The sequence below is a fragment of the Terrapene carolina genome, unplaced genomic scaffold, assembly GCF_002925995.2.
Source record: "Terrapene carolina triunguis isolate 2854851 unplaced genomic scaffold, T_m_triunguis-2.0 Scaffold517, whole genome shotgun sequence".
In the NCBI taxonomy this organism is placed as follows: Eukaryota; Metazoa; Chordata; order Testudines; family Emydidae; genus Terrapene; species Terrapene triunguis.
The window spans coordinates 5838589-5855423 of NW_020664868.1; the positions used below are offsets into that span (position 1 = coordinate 5838589).

At 54.8% G+C, this 16835-nt stretch overlaps 3 protein-coding genes across 7 annotated transcripts in view; 1 reads left to right on the forward strand and 2 right to left on the reverse strand.

Annotated features, from left to right (window-relative positions):
* CLASRP (CLK4 associating serine/arginine rich protein) overlaps positions 1-120 on the reverse strand; it is a 48299-nt gene extending 48179 nt beyond the window's left edge. For all 3 annotated transcript variants that reach the window (XR_003370145.1, XM_026658878.1, XM_029913186.1), the window contains exon 1: positions 75-120. The gene's annotated coding sequence lies outside the window, so the exon portion shown is untranslated. The remainder of the gene's footprint in view (positions 1-74) is intronic.
* Positions 1-16835, forward strand: part of LOC112107877 (zinc finger protein 271-like) — an 879239-nt gene that overhangs the window by 594636 nt on the left and 267768 nt on the right. The gene's annotated exons all lie outside the window — the stretch shown is intronic.
* Positions 6522-16835, reverse strand: part of RELB (RELB proto-oncogene, NF-kB subunit) — a 40584-nt gene continuing 30270 nt past the window's right edge. For all 3 annotated transcript variants that reach the window (XM_029913184.1, XM_029913185.1, XM_026658872.1), the window contains 5 exons: positions 15407-15511; positions 14416-14631; positions 12621-12689; positions 11530-11607; positions 6522-7917 (listed from right to left, as the gene is read on the reverse strand). In XM_029913184.1, the coding sequence (XP_029769044.1) occupies positions 7601-7917; positions 11530-11607; positions 12621-12689; positions 14416-14631; positions 15407-15511 (785 nt within the window). In that variant the 3' untranslated portion in view covers positions 6522-7600. The remainder of the gene's footprint in view (positions 7918-11529; positions 11608-12620; positions 12690-14415; positions 14632-15406; positions 15512-16835) is intronic.

Here is a 16835-nt window from a genome sequence, read left to right on the forward strand (position 1 = left end):
TCCCCCCCCCCCCCCCCCGGCCCACACCCGCCCCGCACGGAAGCTTCCTACCAGCGGCGCCATCAACCACTCACCTGCGAGGGCCGCGGTAATTGACCCGGAACCGGAACAGGGAGAGAGAGAGTGTCGCTGGTGCCGATCACGTGATTCAATCTCCCCAGCCAATGGCGGCCCTTCCCCCGCTGGGCCCCGCCCCGCGGGGTGGGGCAGGGCTGGGCTAAGCTGGCGGGGCAGAGGCCGCTGGTTTCTGTCGCCTGCTGGGCGGCGGCGGCGGCGCAGGCGCAGGCGCAGTAGCTCTCGGGGCCTCGCGCCGGGGCCGTGTGGAGGGCTAGGCGGGAACGGGGCGGACGCCCTGGGAACCTGGGAGAAGGGAGGGGCCGGCGCAGAAGGAGCCAAAGCACAACTCCCCCGGGGGGGGGGGGATGAAGCTGGGTCAGGGGCTGCCCCGACTCCCGGCCCCCAGGTGCTTGGTGACCTTGGCACGGCCCGTTTTGGTGCAGTGAGCGGTGCAGACAGTGTGGGTCAATGGGCTGCCCTGGGGTAAGAGGGAAGGGCCCCTCCTGGGTTGGTAACTGGTTAAAAGAAAGGAAACACAGGGTAGGGCTAATTGGTCCGTTCTCAGAAGGGAGAGCGGTAAATAGTGGTCGCTCCCAGGGGTCTGTACTGGGACCTGGCGTATTCAACATATTCACCAATGATCTGGAAAAAGGGGTAAACGGTGAAGTGGCAAAATTTGCAGCTGATACGAAACTACTCCAGACAGTTCAGTCCCAGGCAGATTGCGAAGAGCTACAAAAGGATCTCTCAAAACTGGGTGACTGGGCAACAAAATGGCAGATGAAATTCAACGTTGACAAATGCAAAGTAATGCACATTGGAAAACAGTCCCTACTACGTATACATATCAAATCATAGAATATCAGGGTTGGAAGGGACCTCAGGAGGTCATCTAGTCCAACCCCCTGCTCAAAGCAGGGCTAATCCCCAGACAGATTTTTGCCCCAATTTCCTAAATGGCCCCTTCAAGGATTGAACTCACAACCCTGGGTTTAGCAGGCCAATGCTCAAACCACTGAGATCTTGGATAGTTCTTTGAAAACATCTGCTCAATGTACAGCAGCAGTCAAAAAAGGGAACGGAATGTTGGAAATCATTAAGAAAGGGATAGATAATAAAACAGAAAATAGCATATTGTCTCTATATAAATCTATGGTATACCCATATCTTGAACACTGTGTGCAGATGTGGCCGCACCATCTCAAAAAAGATATATTGGAATTGGAAAAGGGCAACAAAAATGATTAGGGGTATTGAACAGCTTCTGTATGAGAAGAGATTAGTAAGATTGGGACTTTTCAGCTTGGAAAAGAGACAACTAAGGGGGATGTGATAGAGATCTATAAAATCATGACTGGTGTGGAGAAAGTAAATAAGGAAGTGTTATTTACTCATAACACAAGAACTAGGGGCCACCAAATGAAATTAATAGGCAGCAGGTTTAAAACAAAAGGAAGTATTTCTTCACACAATGCACAGTCAACCTGTGGAACTCTTTGCCAGAGGATGTTGTGAAAGTCAAGACTATAACAGGGTTCAAAAAAGAACTATTAGTCAGGATGGGCAGGGATGGTGTCCCTAGCCTCTGTTTGCCAGAAGCTGGGAATGGGGGATGGATCACTTGATGATTATCTGTTCTGTTCATTCCCTCTGGGGCACCTGGCATTGGCTACTGTCAGAAAACAGGATATTGGGCTAGATGGACCTTTGTTCTGACTCAGTTCGGCCGTTCTTATAAACTAATCGAGGATTGAAAAGTTCCTAAAATTGAACATCTCAAAAAGAGTCGGTCTGGTGCATGAGTGTGGTGTGACAAATGTGGGAATTTGGGTAATATTTTTATGATACCTATGTGCGTCTCAGTTTCCCCTTGAGCTTTACACTGCCTTGCACTGAGTGTAAAGAGAAGGGATGAGGTGTTGATTCAGCAGCCTGGTTGGAAACCAGAGTCAATAATAAACTGAATAAAGTCTACATGTGTGAATGAAAGAGCCAAAGAGACAATGGAAACCCCGATGGCCAAGACATTTCCACCTAGCGAGTGTCCAACTGGCAAGGGGAAGGAGATTTCCCCCCACCTCTCTGCAGGGAAGCCAAGCAAGGGCTCTGAGCAGGAGAACAAAGGGGAAAAGTGGTTGGTGGCCATGTTAAAAGCTGAGCTCACAGATACCTACAGCACACACACACACGTGGAACCAAACACAAAGGGACTGAGACAGGGCCAAAATGGATCTTACAGGAGCTTGTTGGGGTAGAGCCCTGATGTTGGCCAGGCTGAACTCTGTCCTGACCTTTGCTTCCTCTAAGGACTGTCAGATTCTGTAGGCCAGGTGACTAATAGATTACCTTCTTTTGAAAAGGCTGCCTGGTGTCATTGTAAATGCTTACTGGGAGCATTGCGTTCTGAAGGGGCACCGTACAAGCCTCCCACAAGAGTCTGGACTTGCAGCTGGGAACCACAGGGATCGCTGGTACCCAGAGGCCCAGTTTCAGTTATGGAGTCCACGGGCCTACCCCTGTGGAAGTGAGTGGATGCTGGGGGCCCAGCACACTAAAAGGGTCACTCCACGGGACTGATTACAGGTTGGGGCTTAGACCAGACCCTGTGGATCTGTGATGTAGGGCACTACATTGCTTTCTTCCAGTCCTTCATGCCACTGCAGAGCAATTTCCAGTGCACTGAAGGCATCAGAATGTGACGGGATGTTGACTTAGTCTTCAACGACATCACTTTTGTTATGTGAGGATTTTTTTCCTGGCCAGGAAAAGGGGTTCATGAAACTGGTCATTCCCAAGGCTGGTGTTTGTAAAATCAAGGTTCTATTGTCCTTTGCAGGAAGTGGGGTTCTTCTAGATATTTGGTCCAGTTGGATCCATTATGGTGCACATGCATCTCGCGTGCATGAGGTTGGAATCTTTTGACCAGTAGTGTCCACTGGGTCCATGCCTGGGCCCTGCATGTCCATGTGTCCCCCACACTAGGGCATAGAGGACAGAGAGTCTCTACCACCTCAGCCTTCAGGATGCTTGTTTCACACAGTGATTCATTCAGCCCACAGAAAATATCTCCAGTTTCCAGTGGGTCACAACAGCTACCGATACTGGGTACGACTGTCCAGCCTGTTTATACCCCAGGAGTATTCACAAAATGCCTGGCAGTAGCATCAGCCCACTTGAGACCACAAGACATACTGTGCTGGAAGGGACCACAGTACAGATCCTGACAGACACCACCGCTGCAATGTATTATATCAACAGGCAGGGGGGGGCAATGTGAGGAGGGAATCAAACTGTGGAAACTTCCATGGCCCTTCAGCAACCAGGAACAAATAACAGTCTGGTGGATTACCTGAATGACAGTACTCCGCCAGCCACTGGTGGTCTCTGTTTTCAAGCCTGTGTTCCACAGAGGGGGCTTCCCCGTGGTAGACCTGTTTGCCACTAACAAGAACAGCAAATGTCCTCTCTTCTGCTCCAGAGCAGTTACCAGCCCAGGCTCCCTCCCGAATGCTTCCCCCATATCCTGGTCTCAAGGCCTTCTTTGTGCCTTTCCTCCCGTTTCCCTGATCTCCGGGGTCATAAAAAAGATCAAGTAGGATGTGACCACAGTAATACTTGTAGCATCGGTGTTGCCTCGCAGACCTACTGCACTGTCCGCAAGGCTCCAGTCTGCCAGACGTATTCTCTCAGAGCACTGGCAAATTCTCCTTCCAAATCCAACCTCTTTACATCTCATGGCTTGAAAATTGGCTGGTTGTGCACTACAGCCAGGGTCTGCTTTAGAGAAGACCAAAAAATCCTTATAGAGAGGAGGAAGCACTCTGATCCATAGATTGATCGTGTAGTGGGAAAGATTTTCTATCTGGGCTTCCTTTACAATACAGTGTCAGCCCATTAGATGCCAAGTTTTTGGACTACATCCTTCACCTCAAGCTATTGAGCCTCACCATTAGCCATGCTCCAGTGCAAATCTGTATGGTATTCTCCTGTCTGGCTGTTTCATTCTAAAAGGACTGGTCCGCACCTAACCCTGGTCCGTGAGCTCCTCTTTCCTGGACCCTTAATGTTGTTCTTGTAGGAACCTGGTTGGAACTCCCTTTGACCCTTATCCGGGTACCATCGCCACCATCTCACTCTTCCTGGTGGCTGTCACCCCAGCTAGGAAGCTTTGCGAGAGCCAAGTACTAATAGCAGCTCCATTATACTGTCATCCACAGGGAGAAGATGGGGCTGAGGCCCCACCGTAAGCACTTCATCGAGGTGGTGTCTGATTTTTCATTTAAACCAAACCATCAACCTCACCGTTTTCTTCCCCAAGCTGCACTTGAACCTGGGAGAATCCAAGCTCCTGGTTTCAAGGAGGGCTCTAGGCAGCATGGAGCCATTCAGGAAATCACTGTTTATTTTTTAGCATTGCGGAAGGTCAGGCCATCTCTTCTCAGGGCCGGATTAACACATAGACAAACTAGACATGTGCCTGGGACCCATGCAGGTAGGGGCTGCGGAGGGGATGGCCCAATAAACAGCTATACAGGATGCTGCCCATAGCCAGTCTGGCCTTGCTGTGGATCCATTGGGACCAGCTGCTCATCCTGCTGCTGCTGGGGGTGAGGCTCACCATGACAGAGGTGTGGCTGGGCCAAACCTGAGTGAGTGGCATTTTGACCTGGCTGATGGGGTTGTAGCACCACTCAGGTTTGGCCAGGCTACGCCTCCATCATGGTGAGCAGCGCCCGGACCAGCGAGATGAGCAGCCGGGCCCAGCAGATCCACAGCAGGGCGAGTTTGGCTGCAGAGTGTCCTGTACGGCTGTTTGTTGGTGTTCATATTAGAAAGCAGGGGCCCAGAAGTGTGCGTTTGTCTAGGGCCCAGCGGTGGGTTAATCCGGCCGTCTCTTCTCAGAGCTCACTCCATTGGTTGCAATCTGTAACCAGCTACCAGAGGTGCCCCTGGCCTCAGGCTGCAGGGCCCTCTCAACTAGGCAACCTTCTCAGAAGTATTCCTCTCAGAGATCTCGAGGGCAGCCAGATGGAGCACAGCCCACACCTTCATCGCGCATTACACCGGGGGTTGATTACTAGTTGTGATGTCGGATTTGGGAGAGCAGCTCTGCAATCCTTATTTAGTCAGCTCTAGCTAGGACTCCTCACACCTTCCTCCGGTTAGTCTGGGAGCTACTAGCTAGTCACTGGAGTGGGCTCCACATGGACAGGGACTCCAGTAAAGAGCAAGTACTTACTGTACAGTAACTGTGGTTCTAGATGCTTTGTCAGTGGGAAGCCCACAACCCACCCTTCTCTGGTAGCAAGTATCCAGATACCATGGGATCATGGAGTGGCCCTAGAGACCGAGCCAGAGGATGGACTGCTCCAGCAGGCAGAGCATTAGCCACTACTGAGACCTACCAGCCACTTGGGTGAAAGGGCACCCCGGTGCTACATCTCACTGCCACAGCCAGAAAGGGAAGTGAGAGGTGGGCAGAGCCACTCTGCCCGTGGGTGGAGGGTAGGAGTGGATGCAGGGGGCCAGCGCTGCCCATTAGACGCTGCTCAAAGCTGAGACATGTGCACCATCAGTGAGATCCACATGGACAAAGACTCAAAAGACCTCCAGGCTGCAGGGGACCAGGAGGGATTGGGGAGGAAGTCGAGGCGGCAAGAATAAACAGCACCCCAAGAAGGGGGTGATGGGATGGTAGCTGGAGACGCCATGGGGCCCCTAGACGCCTCCTGAGCGGTGAGGCAGCAGCCAGAGAGTCATTGAGAAGTGTGGGTGGTCACAGGCTCCCTGCAGGCGTCCCAGAGGGTAGCTGTGGGCACGGGTTTCCCCAGGACTTGGCGAGCAGGACCTCTAATGGCTCTGACTGGGGAGAGCCACCTAGAGTTAACAGTAGGACGCTCAGCTAATGTCAAGCAGAATGATGCACCCAGCTGGCAATGATGCAACTTAGCAGCCTGCAGGAAGTGCTCTAATAGGAGCTGCTCTGTTAGCACCCAGGCAGCAGCAGCACAAATCTCTATACGTGAGCTAGCTGCTACGGGGGGACAGAGCCAGTGTCAGCCCGGGCTACGATAGGGTCTCCCGGCACTTAACCTGCTGCCTTAGCACCTGGTGCTGCCAGCTTCTCAGCAATCCCAGGCTGAGCGGCATCAGGCCTCATTGCTACATGGGGGGCACTCTGCCCTCTGTGTCAGTATCGTACCAGTGCTGCTTGGGTGGAGAACGTGTACGATGAGTAATATTAATGCCCAGAGCCTGGGTAATTCTGTTCGGTCTCCCTATATCTCCCCACCCCACAGTTATCTCGCGTCCTGCCCTCAGTTGCGGCATGCTGTTGCTATGAGATGTCTGCTGTGTTGCACCCTAGAGCTGGGCGCACTGTTGCGATAGCGACGTGCGCCCCCCCCCCATCTAGAGGTGGTACATGGGCTCGTAAAGTGGTTCAGGATGAGACAGCAGAGAAGTATTTGTATTGTTTTTATTACCATCCATCACAACGCACCTGGGCGGTGGGTGAGCAGCGTCACCCTCATTTTACAACTTGGGAAACAGGCACAGAGAGGTGAGTGACCTACCCAGGGCCACAGAGTGAGTCAGTGGTGGAGCTGGGGAGAGGCCCCAGGAGTCCTGGCTCCCAGTTCCCCAGCGGCTCCGTTCCAGCTGGCATCTCAGCACTGCCAGGTGTGAGGCTGTGCTCTAGCCCCACCCTCCTCAGGTCAGCAGGTGCAGGGACTGCTGCGGAGGGGGCATCCAGCCTGCACAACACATGGCCTTCAGGAAGATCTTGGAACCATCCCCTTATCAATAGCAAAGCCAACGGCCCAGCTGTCCTGGCTCTGGCCAGGGGAGCCGGGCCATTGGCTACAACAGGAGCAGGAGCAGACCTTACATTTCTTCAGCCCTGATCGGCCAGGATTTGGGGGCCAGACAGTGACTGTGTGCCCCCCTCATTTGTTTGCCCCCCCTTTGCCCTGAGGTGGTCTCATTTATGGCAGGGAAGTGGTGCCTACGACTAACCCCTATAAATATAGTGCAAAGCGTGAACCCCTGCAGCAGCCCTTGCAGTCAAACCCTGGGCACAATGCCCCTGCAGAGCCCCTCTGGCCAGGCCCTGCCCCAGCGAGCCAGCCCCTCAGCCCATGGAGGGAGTTCAGCAAGGGGAACTGCAGAGTGACTATGCTGACAGCGAGGAGGCTGCTAGGAGGTGGAATTGGACAGGCTGGGATGTGGAACCCCTCCAGTTCCAGGTGGAACATTCCCAGGCAGCCACACTCCTCACGCCCGCAGTCTTAGGGGAGGGCCGTGCTGTCATTCTCTCTCCACACCCCTTGGTCTCAGCTGGTCTCCTGGAGGTAGGCCCTGCAGTGACAAGCAGTCTCTTCTGTGCTCGCTGCCAGGAGGCCTGGGAAGCTCTGCCAACAAGCCAAGTGGCCCAGTCCTCCCATCTCCAGGCCCTGCCCGGCCAGAACAAGGGGCTCCCTGCCGGGGCAGGTCTGAAACGAGGCTCGACTGCTCCTCACACGTCTCCCAACCTCGTGTACAGCTATGCCCGCTCGTAGGCCTCCTTGTACTGACTGGGGAACATGTTACTTCCAACCAGACTGGCCGTACCCTCAATGTCCCCCGCAGAGCTGTCCCCAGGTGCCAGGAATGGGGCAGGGTTGCTCTGCACGGGGCTGTAGGTGTCCAAGAGGAACTCTGGGCCAAGGCAGCCTGGCAGCTCTATGGGAGAGCAGGCGGCGGGCAGCATGTCCCTCTGGTTCAGGCAGCTGTAGGAGGCGTAGTCCGGGCCCAGGCAGAAATCGAAGGGCTCAGGCACCGTGATGTGCTCCAGGCTGGGGTGGAGGGCAAAGCCTTCCTCTGCAATCAGAACAGGAATGGCTCAGTTAGCTAGAGAGCCCTGCTCCCCCAGGAATGCAGTGTGGTGCCCAGGCTGCCTTGGGACGACAGGGAAGGGCGACGGGCATCCTCCTGGGTGGCTGGGGTGCCATGCAGAGGGCGGGCAGTGGGGATGTGGCCAGACAGGCCCCCAAAGGGAACAGCCTGCACCTTGCCAGCATGTCCAGTCGCCAGTCTGGGCTGGAGCGAGGCAATACCCGTGGTTGGCCCAAGGCAGGGACGTGATGGGTGTGACACTTCTATATCTCGGGGGCGTACCCTGTAACCCTCATATTCATCATTTGTATATAATTGTGATATTTCATGTAAAGCAGGCCATGTGAGGTATCATGGGAAAGGCTATGATCTGCTGAAACCCATTGTTCCATCTAAATGCGTGTATCATTAATGCATATAAAATTATAAGAATTATCTTGTAAGGTTTTCACTAAAATATGTTGTGGGTTTGGGAAGCATCCAGATACTAGCTCTCCAGAGACAATGACCAGGGAGGTAACCAACGCCCGGGTGGGTGCTGAACAGACATCCCCAGCCATTGTCCAGCAAGGGAGCTACAGTGCAATGACTTACACAAGGCCACACCAGGAGAATTGCTCAGCCTTGCCTGGGGACTCAGCAGTGCCCATCAGACATGCCTGGACTTGTGTTCTCCAAGCACATGGACTAAGGGTATAAAACAGAACACGGTGGCACCTGCTTGGCGTTTTCTCCTCCCCCAACCTATGCTGCAAGCAACAAGGACGCTCAGAAGACTGAAGACTCCAACAGAGGAGACTGGCCCAGGCTTCAAGGGTGAAATCTGTGTACTATGAACTGCAATATCCAGTGGGGTGAGAAAAACTGCTTAATGTAGATGTTGCCCAGGCTAATAGGGTTGAGAGTTTAGACTGTGTGCTTATATTTTATGTTATTTTGGTAACTAACTCTGACTTTTTGCCTATCACTTATAATCACTTAAAATCTCTCTTTTGTAGTCATAAACTTGTTTTACTGTTTATCTTTACCAGTGTATTTGCCTGAAGTGTTTGGTAAATCTGCTCAGGTTTATAAAAGCTGGTGTATATCCCCTTTCCACTGATGAAGTGGTGAACCAATTAATACACTTGCATTGCTCAAGAAAGCGTCTTGAGCAGTGCAAGACGGTATATTCCTGAGGTACAGCGCTGGGAGGGATTTGGTTCTGGCTCCCCAGGCTGCACCCCAGGGATCCCGTCACAGTGGGCAGTTACCCCAGCGAGGGGCGTGCAATCACTGGAGGGCTCCTGGGAACGGACCTGGCCGGCGGGGTTGCAGTGCTGCCTGCCTGGGGAGGCAGAGGGCAATGCCTTGGGGGCTCCAGCAGTGGGAGCCCAGCTCAGGACGCCTTTGGGCTAATTCTCAGGGGGGCAGAGCACCCCAGCTCACATTGGTTCCACTGGGAGTTGGGAGCTGAGGCCCTGACATCGTTGCCACCTCGGGGGTGGTACCGTTGGACTGGAAAATAGCTAATGTGGTTCCTATTTTCAAGAAGGGGAAAAAAAGTGACCCAGGTAACTACAGGCCTGTTAGTTTAACATCTGTAGTATGCAAGGTCTTGGAAAAAATTTTGAAGGAGAAAGTAGTTAGGGACCTTGAGGTGAATGGCAATTGGGACAGATTACAACATGGGTTTACGAAAGGCAGATCGTGCCAAACCAACCTGATCTCCTTCTTTGAGAAAGTAACAGACCTTCTAGATAAAGGAAATGCGGTGGATCTAATATACCTCGATTTTAGTAAAGCGTTTGATACGGTACCGCATGAGGAATTACTGGTTAAATTAGAAAAGATGGGGATCGATATAAAAATCCAGAAGTGGATAAAGAACTGGTTAAAGGGGAGACTGCAGCGGGTAGTACTGAAAGGTGAACTGTCAGGTTGGAGGGAGGTCACCAGTGGGGTTCCTCAAGGTTCGGTTTTGGGTCCGATTTTATTTAATCTATTTATTACTGACCTCGGAACCGAATGTAGGAGTGGGCTTATAAAGTTTGCGGATGACACGAAGTTGGGAGGCATTGCCAATTCGGAGAAGGATCGGGATATTCTGCAGGGAGACTTGGATGACCTTGTAAATTGGAGTAATAATAATAGGATGAGATTTAATAGTGAGAAGTGTAAGGTGATGCATTTAGGGATGACTAACAAGAATTTTAGTTATAAGCTAGGGACGCATCGGTTGGAAGTGACGGAGGAGGAGAAGGACCTCGGAGTCCTGGTTGATCGCAGGATGACTATGAGCCGGCAATGTGACGTGGCTGTGAAAAAAGCTAATGCGATCTTGGGATGCATTAGGCGAGGTATTTCTAGTAGGGACAAGGAGGTGCTGCTTCCGTTATACAAGGCGCTGGTGAGACCTCATTTAGAGTACTGCGTGCAGTTCTGGTCTCCCATGTTTAAAAAGGATGAACTCAAACTGGAACGGGTACAGAGAAGGGCCACTAGGTTGATCCGAGGAATGGAAAACCTTTCCTATGAAAGGAGACTCGAGGAGCTCGGTTTGTTTAGCCTAACCAAAAGAAGGCTGAGGGGGGATATGATTGCTCTCTTTAAATATATCAAAGGGATAAATACCAGGGAGGGAGAGGAATTATTTCAGCTCAGTACTAATGTGGACACGAGAACGAATGGATATAAACTGGCCGTGGGAAAGTTTAGGCTTGAAATTAGACGAAGGTTTCTAACCGTCAGAGGGGTGAAATTCTGGAACAGCCTTCCGAGGGAAATGGTGGGGGCGAAAGACCTCTCTGGCTTCAAGATTAGGCTAGATAGGTTTATGGAGGGAATGGTTTGATGGGAAAACGTGATTTTAGTCAATTAGGCAATAACGTGCCATCGCTGGTAAAATGTGGGTCCGGCTGGAGAATCTTGCCTGTATGCTCGGGGTTCTACTGATCGCCATATTTGGGGTCGGGAAGGAATTTTCCTCCAGGGTAGATTGGCAGACGCCCTGGAGGTTTTTTGCCTTCCTCCGCAGCATAGGGCAGGGGTCGCAAGCTGGAGGATTCTCTGCAACTTGAAGTCTTTAAATCATGATCTGGAGACTTCAACAGCTGAGATAAGGGAAATTGGGTGGGTCAGCTTTTGTGGCCTGCATCATGCGGGAGGTCAGACTAGATGACCAAAATGGTCCCTTCTGACCTTAAAGTCTATGAGTCTATGAGTCTATAAAAGGGGCTCCCCAGAGCCCCACTGCCCCCTATGTGTTGGAATCATTGTGCCCCCCAGGTCCCCACATGGGGGATCACTGTGTCCCCTCAGGCTCCCACCTATCTTCCCCCATGTGGAGGAGGTCATTATGCCAATTCCAGATGCCCCAACCTGCCCCTGCCATGTGGAGGGGGTCACTTTGACCCCTGGATGCCCCCAACCTTCCCCCCGCCCAGTGTGGAGGGGGTCATAGTGCCCCTGGGCCCCTGCCTGCTCCCCTCCCATGTGTAGGAAGGGAACACTGCACCCCTCCCAGACAAATACACCATGCGGGGGGGGGGGGGGGTCACTGCACAGGGGCACCAGCCAGCGACATGCCAATCCACGTCCTGACACAAGACAACTGACCTGCTGCCTGGGGCATGAGGAAATGGTCCATGTAACCTGGCTTCTTCTTCCTCTTCTTGGCTTCAATCCCGTGAGGGTCTAAGGGACAAGAAGAGAAGGCACCTCACAGCGCCCGAGCATGGGCACAGCCTGGCCCCACAAGGGGCACCCGAAGGAGCCAAAAGCCGCCTATGACTGCGGCAGCAAGCCTGGTGGGAGCAGCCCCTGCGGGCTTCCCCCGTCCCCTCAGACAGCAGGTGCCTGAAGGCTGCACTCCATCGACCCGTCACTCTGAACAGGGGATTGGGGGAGATCAGCCATCAAGCTGAAAGGTGTGGATATGCGGGGGGATCAGACTGTCACGCTGAATGGTGTGGATGTGCGGGAGGGATCAGACTGTCACGCTGAGCGGTGTGGACGGGGGGGATCAGGGCGTCACGCTGAGCGGTGTGGACGGGGGGGATCAGGGCGTCATGCTGAGCGGTGTGGATTGGGGATGGGGATCAGGGCGTCACGCTGAGCGGTGTGGATGGGGGTGGGGATCAGGGCGTCACGCTGAGCGGTGTGGATGGGGATGGGGATCAGGTCGTCACGCTGAGCGGTGTGGATAGGTGGGATCGGCCGTCACGCTGAGCGGTGTGGATGGGAGGAGATCAGCTGTTATGCTGGGCTGTGTGGATGGGGGGGATCGGCCGTCACACTGAGTGGGGAGATCAGGCCTTCACATTAAGTAGGGGTATATGTGGGGGATCAGGACTTCATACTGAGCGGGGGTGGGGGCAGCAGCCACCCTCACTGATCCGCTCATTGCGTGGCAGGCAATAAAACCCACCTTTTCAAGTGCTCTGCTAAGGAGTCAGATCGCTGGTGCCGTTCTGCAGATGGGGGCACACCGAGGGGAGTGACTCCCGAGCCGACCGGAGGCAGAGCTGGGAATCCAGCCTCTCATCCCATCCCACCGGAAACTCCAGCGCCCAGGCTGGAGTCATCAGTCATCCCTGGCATGGGCAGAACCGGCCCAGGAGCCAAGAGCTTCTTGCAAGGGCCATGGCCAGGCCAGCCCGATCCCCGAAGCCCCCCAGCCTGCCCTGGTGTGAGGCCTTCACACTCACCTGATGCTGAGAGCTCCTCCAGGACGTCGGGCATCCCCCGCTTCCTCTTCACATGCACCCCATACGCGTCTGCAGAGATTGAGGCAGAGGAGGGCACGGCCTGAACCATGGGAAACTGCCACACACCTCTGCCCAAGGGCTCCCAAAACCTGCCTGGCACCAGCTGGGCACGTGCCCTGCTGCACCCTGTGGGGCTGTGACCAGTAGGGGCTGCTCTGGGCCCCTCTGGCCCCCCTTTCCCTGAGGGGCTGTGACCAGTGGGGGATGCTCTGGGCCCCTCTGACCCTCTCCAGAGGGCTATAACCAGAAACGGCTGCTCTGGGGGCCCCTGACCACTTTTCCCTGAGGGGCTGTGTGCGGCAGGGGCTACTCTGGCCCCCGCTCCCCCGCTCCCCCGCAACGGGGCTGTGACTGGCAGTGGTTGCTCTGGGTCCCCATGTTCCCCCTCCCTCCCAACAAGGCTGTGATTGGTGGGGGCTGCTCTGCCCCCCCCCCCAAGGGGCTGTGACCAGCAGAAGCTGCTCTGGGGTCCCATGACCCCCTTTCCCCACCAACAGGGCTATAAGAACATAAGAATGGCCATACTGGGTCAGACCAAAGGTCCATCAAGCCCAGTATCCTGTCCTCTGACAGTGGCCAATGGCAGGTGCCCCAAAGGGAATGAACAGACAGGTTATCGAGTGATCCATGCCCTGTCACCCAATCCCAGCTTCGGGCGAACAGAGGCTAGGGTCGCCATTGATGGACCTATCCTCCATGAATCTATCTAGCTCCCTTTTGAACCCCGTTATAGTATTGGTCTTCATAACACCCTCTGGCAAGGAGTTCCAGAGGTTGACAGTGCATTGCGTGAACAAAATACTTTCTTGTGTTTGTTTTAAACCTGCTACCTATTAATTTCATTTGGTGGCCCCTTGTTCTTGTATTATGAGATGGAGTAAATAACACTTCCTTATTTACTTTCTCTATACCACTCATGATTTTATAGACCTCTATCATATCCCCCCTTAGTCACCTCTTTTCCAAGCTGAAAAGTCCCAGTCTTATTAATCTCTCCTCATACAGAATCCGTTCCATACCCCTAATCATTTTTGTTGCCCTTTTCGGAACCTTTTCCAATTCCAATATATCTCTTTTGAGATGGGGCGACCACATCTGCACGCAGTACTCAAGATATGGGTGTAACATGGATTTATATAGAGGCAATATGATATTTTCTGTCTTATTATCTATCCCTTTCTTGATGATTCCCAACATTGTTTGCTTTTTTGACCGCCGCTGCACACTGAGTGGATGATTTCAGAGAACTATCCACAATGACTCCAAGATCTCTTTCTTGAGTGGTAACAGCTAATTTAGAGCCCATCATTGTATATGTATAGTTGGGATTATGCTCTCCAATGTGCATTACTTTGCATTTATCAACATTCAATTTCATCTGCCATTTTGTTGCCCAGTCACTCAGTTTTGTGATTGGCAGGGGCTGTGCTGGGCCCCTCTGATCCTCCCTACCCCCGAGGGGCTGTGACCGGTGGGAGCTGCTCTGGGCCCTCCCCTCTCCCCAAGGGACTGTGACCAGTGGGGGCTGCTCTGAGTCCTCCCCCTCCCCCCCAGGAGCTGTGACTGGCAGGGGCTTCACTGGGCCCTCCGACCCCTCTACCCATGAGGGGCTGTGTCTGGCAGGGACTGCTCTGGGCTCCCCAGACCCCCCTTCCCCTGAGGGGCTGCTCTGGGCTCTGCCCTGACCTCCCCTTTCCCCAAGGGGCTGTGAAGGGCTTTGTGGGGTGGCGGTTACCATGGTCCTTGGGCAGGTAGGTGAAGTGGAAAGGCTCGCTGCAGACGCTGTCTGTCAGGCGCTGCAAATACACCTCCACCTCCACCGGCTCCAGGATGTCCAGGTGCTGGTACGGGGGTGTCTTGAAGACGATGGCTATCTGCCGGTGCACGTCGGCCTGCGAGAAGTCCGCCTTGCTCTCCCACGCGTCCCTCCGGAAGACCACGGCAATGTCCTCTGCGGGGGACGTGGGGTGAGGGCTGGGGAGCTGACTGGGTGACTGGCAGGCAAGGGGGTGCCCCAGAAGACTGGGTTGGGTGGGAAGAGCTGGGGACAGATTGGGACCCAGATCCAGCTGCAACGGGAGGAGACCCCAGGCCCACACAGTATGGTAGCACAGAGAATTCCCTGCCTACTTGTCTGGCTGCTGGGTCTCACGCACTTGCTCAGGGTCACGCTGACCTCCAGGTTTGGAGCAGGGCAGGAATCCTCCCCACAGGTCAGACTGACGGGACCTTGGGGCATTTCGCCTTTCCCAGCTGATGGGTGTAGATCAGCTGGCCACGTCTCATCTAATCAACTCTCTGCTGTGGCAGGGGCCTGGCCACTGGGGGCACCTGGGTCTCTCCAGTCCTCTGCCCGTGGCTCTCAGCAGCGCAGTGTCCGAGGACTGAAACCCTTTGGGGTAACTACGTCCTTGGGCTCAGCACAGGGCAGTTCCGTGCAATGCAATGGCCTGTGCGATGCTGGGTCAGACTGGCTAATCTAATGGGTCCTCCTGGCCTTGAGCTCTACAGACTTCTGAGTGAGCATGTGCCCCCCATAGGCCCCACACCATCACCTCCCCTCGCCTCTCGGTCTAGCAGGGCTCCAGAACTAGCCCATCTGACCCCCCAACCCCTTCCCCTCCTACCAGAGCTCCATGCCTCCTCCCACCCCCCATTCTAGCTGACCCACTCCCTCCTCCCCAGTCCTATGGAGCTGCAGCGCCAACCCCCTTCCCCTCCATTACCTTTCTGGACTTTGTCGCAGAGCAGGTAGAGCTCCTCCCCGCCCGTGCAGGGCCCGCACTCCTTGTTCATCCGGCAGATCCTCAGCTCTGATGTGTTTGTGGATTCTGCAGACGCCAACACTCAGTTCAGCCACTGCACAGATCTCCCCGCCCTGCTCCGGCCTTCCCCGGCCACATGGGGCCAGCTGGCATCAGGGAGCCACCCTGTCCTACCCCCCACCATGCAGGGCTGGCTGGCTGGCACGAGGGACCCTCCTATCCCTCCCCTGCCATACAGGGCTGGCCAGACACAGGGGATCCCCCTCTACTCCTGCCCCACAATGCAGAAGAGCTGGCCGGCAGACACGGGGCATCCCCCCTCCATCCCTGCCCCACCATGCAGAGCTGGCTGGCTGGCACGGGGCATCCCCCATCCATCTCTGCCCCTGCCCCACCATGCAGGGCTGGCTGGCTGGCACGGGGGACCTGCAGTCTCTGAAAAGGCCAATGGGGCTCTGCTGACACTTTTTAAAATTCATTCTGGTTATTTGCCTGACCTGGGTGGCGTCAGCTCTGGGGCCAGGTGGGGGTGCCCTGTGCCAGGGAACAGACGTGGTCCTGCTGGCGGGCAAGCACTAGGTTGGGCCTGTCACAAATCTGCAGCCATCTCAGACTTCACAGGGTCACTGTGTTGCCCCCCACAGCCACCCAGAGCCTTGCAGCGCTGGCAGCCGGCTCCGAATGCCCACAAGAGCCTCCCTCAGCCATTGGCAGTGCAGGGCCCATGACACACAGGAGGCAGGCAGCCATTCCTCCAAGCAGAGTGCATTAATGCACACCAGTGGATAGGCCAGCGGCTGCCCACGAATTGGCCTGTAAGCCACTCCCTTCTCCTCGTTCAGATCCCCCCAGGAGTCCCTGTCTGCCATGGGGGCGGGAGATGGCCAGGTCCACGGGCCACCGGGAAAAGATCCTATACACCAGGTAAAACATGGCGCTAACAATCACCCCCAGCTCCTCCACATGTCCCATCCCTAGTGTGAACTCTCAAGTGCAGACACCATCTTCCTACTAGTCCATATAGCACCAAGCATGGCACCGCTGCAATACCAGCCCTGCCCAAAACAGCCCGTCCGGCACAGGTCTGCCCATCCCCTGCATGGCACTGCTGCAATACCAGCCCTGCCCCAAACAGCCCGTCCGGCACAGTTCTGCCCAGCCCCTGCATGGCACCGCTGCAATACCAGCCCTGCCCCAAACAGCCCTTCCGGCACAGGTCTGCCCACCCCCTGCATGGCACCGCTGCAATACCAGCCCTGCCCCAAACAGCCCGTCCGGCACAGTTCTGCCGACCCCCTGCATGGCACCGCTGCAATACCAGCCATGCCCCAAACAGCCCGTCTGGCCCAGCGCTGCCCAGCCCCTGCATGGCACCACTGCAATACCAGCC